Source organism: Salvelinus fontinalis, chromosome 27, assembly GCF_029448725.1.
Source record: "Salvelinus fontinalis isolate EN_2023a chromosome 27, ASM2944872v1, whole genome shotgun sequence".
Lineage (NCBI taxonomy): Eukaryota > Metazoa > Chordata > Actinopteri > Salmoniformes > Salmonidae > Salvelinus > Salvelinus fontinalis.
Genome location: NC_074691.1, coordinates 32,162,674 through 32,166,046, shown reverse-complemented (window position 1 = coordinate 32,166,046; position 3,373 = coordinate 32,162,674). Strand labels below are relative to the sequence as shown.

The 3,373-nt window shown below is 42.4% G+C and overlaps 1 protein-coding gene across 1 annotated transcript in view; it reads left to right on the top strand.

Annotated features, from left to right (window-relative positions):
- Window positions 1–229: 229 nt before the first annotated feature.
- LOC129825468 (calmodulin-1) overlaps window positions 230–3,373 on the top strand; it is an 18,635-nt gene continuing 15,491 nt past the window's right edge. The window contains exon 1 of the mRNA XM_055885588.1: window positions 230–571. Within this exon, the coding sequence (XP_055741563.1) occupies window positions 569–571 (3 nt within the window). The 5' untranslated portion in view covers window positions 230–568. The remainder of the gene's footprint in view (window positions 572–3,373) is intronic.

The window sequence follows — 3,373 nt, the reverse complement described above, 5'->3', positions numbered from 1 at the left end:
CGTAGTGTATGGAGAGTTGCACCTGCTATGGCGCAAATCAGAATTGAAATGAGGGGATGTGCAGTCTACAATGTGCACAACATGCCTGCTAACTACAGAAGACGCAGGGCGGTCCTGTGATTGACGTGTCTCCGCCTTGTAGTGGGAGGGACTTAACACAGTCCTGCAGTTGGAGAAATAAGGAAGTGAGTGAACAGGCTGGGGTATTGTCTAGATGGCATACAGCTTTTGTCAAATAGACTTCAAAGGTATATATTTTTTATATTTTATTTTAGCTAACCATAGATTTAGCTTTTCCTAACTTTTCCTAACCTGATCATCCTAACCTGGTACATGAATTATCCTAACCTGCTGCGTAAATTCTAAACCTGCTACGAAAAGTAAATTTTAACAAAAGCTGTATCCGTTCTAGCCGCTACTACATGCTGGGCTAGGGTCGCGGAAGGATACATAGTCCCCATTCTAACCACGGCGAGTATACACCTCTATCCCGCCAGTGGAAACTCCATCTACAGAACGAGCACACTCGTAGTCTGGTTCATAGATAATCAGCCTAGATCCATCAAACATGGTATGTATTTTGATTCCTTTTTAGATAATTTATCAATGCATACAATGCCACGATATAACGGGGAATGAATGAGGGTATTTGTAAAGAGTTGAGGAAATCCTCTATTTTACCATTCATAGATTTACAGAATTGTATTTGACCGGGATTTAAATTAGGACCATCAAAAAGCGTGCTATTTTGCAGCTATTATGTCGTTGCATGGGATATTTAATTTAGACTCAAGAGGCTGAGTTGATTAGATTTGGAGGGACGTTTTCAGTAGCGATGCAATACATAAAATGGAGCGGGGATTCCGCGATAACTGCGCAATTCTTACGGCATATTAGCTGGCTCGGTGGCTATACCGGGGAATGTAGCCAATGATAGATACTTCATTGCATGTAGCTAACATGCCCCATGTTGCTGCACAGTGCAGATTGAATGAATTATTCGATTAGATTAATAGCATCGGGATAATTAGCAAGTTAAACTAGATGATTACAGCATAGATATGTATCTAAAAGTAATTACATTTCAGAGTCTCTGTGTGTGTAGGCTGGAATGGAGTAGCGCGCTACGAATATGGGGTAGTGCTGCACGAGTGACAAGCCCTTGTAGCTATGCTGCTGATAGAAGTCAAATGTGTCTATGATTGATAACCCGTTTTATTAATTGGCGATCGAGTTACATATATCAACTCCTGTATGATATTGATTAAGATGCATCTAATCTCGAGGCAAATTAATCAATTCGGTGGTTCGATAGGTCTATTAGCTGCTTTTGTCGATGTTGCATCATCGTGCTGTCTGTCTGTCTTGCAAGCCTAGGGACTATGATGATGATGATGAAAGTTGCAACAATCTATCTATCGCCTCTGATCCGTAACAGAAATCCCAACATCTACCTCAAATGGGGGGGGGATCAGACAAATTGCAACATTGTATATAGTTTGCCCGGCTGGCGTTCTACAGTACAGTAGTTAGAATGTTTCGGATGCTTCTTCACGCTCCGTTTATGTCAATGTAATGCCGACTGATTTGGTTGTCTTTTGCAAATTCTCAATGCAAATGCTATGATGCTTGTCGTTTCATCGAGTCGCCAAAGCTCTTTGGCGGTCACATAGGCAGCCCACTGTACAGTAGCCTAGGCAAGAACAGCAACAGCTGTTTGGTATGAATAAATTAATTTAAATGCAGAATACACTATTTGTTTGATGTCTTCCTTATGGAGGATAACTTCCGTTTGCAGTTACAAAATTGTTTTATGGGAATTATTATCAGACTAAATCAGCAATGCATTTCAAACTTCACTGCATAGCTGTCAAACATCAAACAGTCCACAATGCTGGAATCGGGTTCATTAAATTCCATATAAAAGTATCTCTCAGCCAAATGTCAGTCCTGATGTAGAAGTGATGCAGCCAGGGTGTGTTGAAGCAGGGAAAGGCCTCTCCCAATCAGTATGTTGATTCTCTGCCCTATGGATCATTCACAGCTCTGGGGAAGTCAAGACATAGAAACTACATTTTTCTCTGTGTGAACAAATATCCCATATATGGTATTGAACCACGGCATGTCGTAGGTTTCATGTTGCATACCACTGTAATAATTGGAGTATATAAATTGATCTTTTGAAAAGTTTAATCTGTGCGTGAACCTCTGTGTAGGCCTACCGTACACTCCAACACAATACAGCTATTGAAGTGCAAACAGTGTGTCTCTATTGAGATGGGTGTGTCATGTAAGTAGTCTGAGTGTAAACGGGTCTATCCTATTCCTGTTCCCGCCTTGTTTGCTGGTGCATGTGGAGTACCTTAGAGGACATCTGATCCAGTGCATTGAATCATTTATTTGCTTGGCAAATGGCCCCATCCAGGCATGGGCGGGTCAGTCTGTAAACTGCTATCAGGATTGTGTTCATTCATTAGGCACCAAACTGACTGAAACAGGGAGGGACTCCAATAATAATGTTATTTAAAATATTTCCGTTGCAAAAAAAAATTCCCTTGTGTGCCCAAATGAACACGACCCAGTTGTAGACTGAACTCAAACCACCACTCAGGTCAATATGGTGGCCTGCTGGTGTTGTTGGTTGGTGACCAGCTGGACTAAAAGAAAAGACACCTACAGCACATTACGAGCTGAAAAGACTCCCTGTACAAAAGTGTGTGTTTGGGTGTATAGTGTTTCCCCGGAGACTAAGGGTTTCCTTTGTTATGAGTCATATTCATAAGCTATAGGGGAAGCAGGTCCTTTGAAAGAGGCCTGTTGGTTTGCATTGTCCATATATTGTATGGTGCCGCTGCTGACACTACCTACACTCTCCTGTAAAACTGTAGCCTACTGCTGAGAGTTTTACCTTTATTTAACCAGGCAAGTCAGTTAAGAACAAACTCTTATTTTCAATGACGGCCTAGGAACAGTGGGTTAACTGCCTGTTCAGGGGTAGAACCACAGATTTGTAAGTCGCTCTGGATAAGAGCGTCTGCTAAATGACTTAAATGTAAATGTGTACCTTGTCAGCTCGGGGATTCGATCTTGCAACCTTTCAGTTACTAGTCCAACGCTCTAACCACTAGGCTACCCTGACACCACAGAGTAGAGACACCAGAATAATACCTGACTTGTCAATGATGTTTGGGAAGAATGGTGCACTGCATACCAGACTGAGCTCGCTAGTTTCTCCTGCAGGCTACTGCTGTAAGCCCAAGCCTGTATTTTAACCTAAAGACAGACATCAGATTACCATGGGGGGGGGGGGTGGGGTGCTGTGTGTCAGCCTGTTGAGTCCCGTCTCTAGTCCCATACTGAGGTTGACACAACA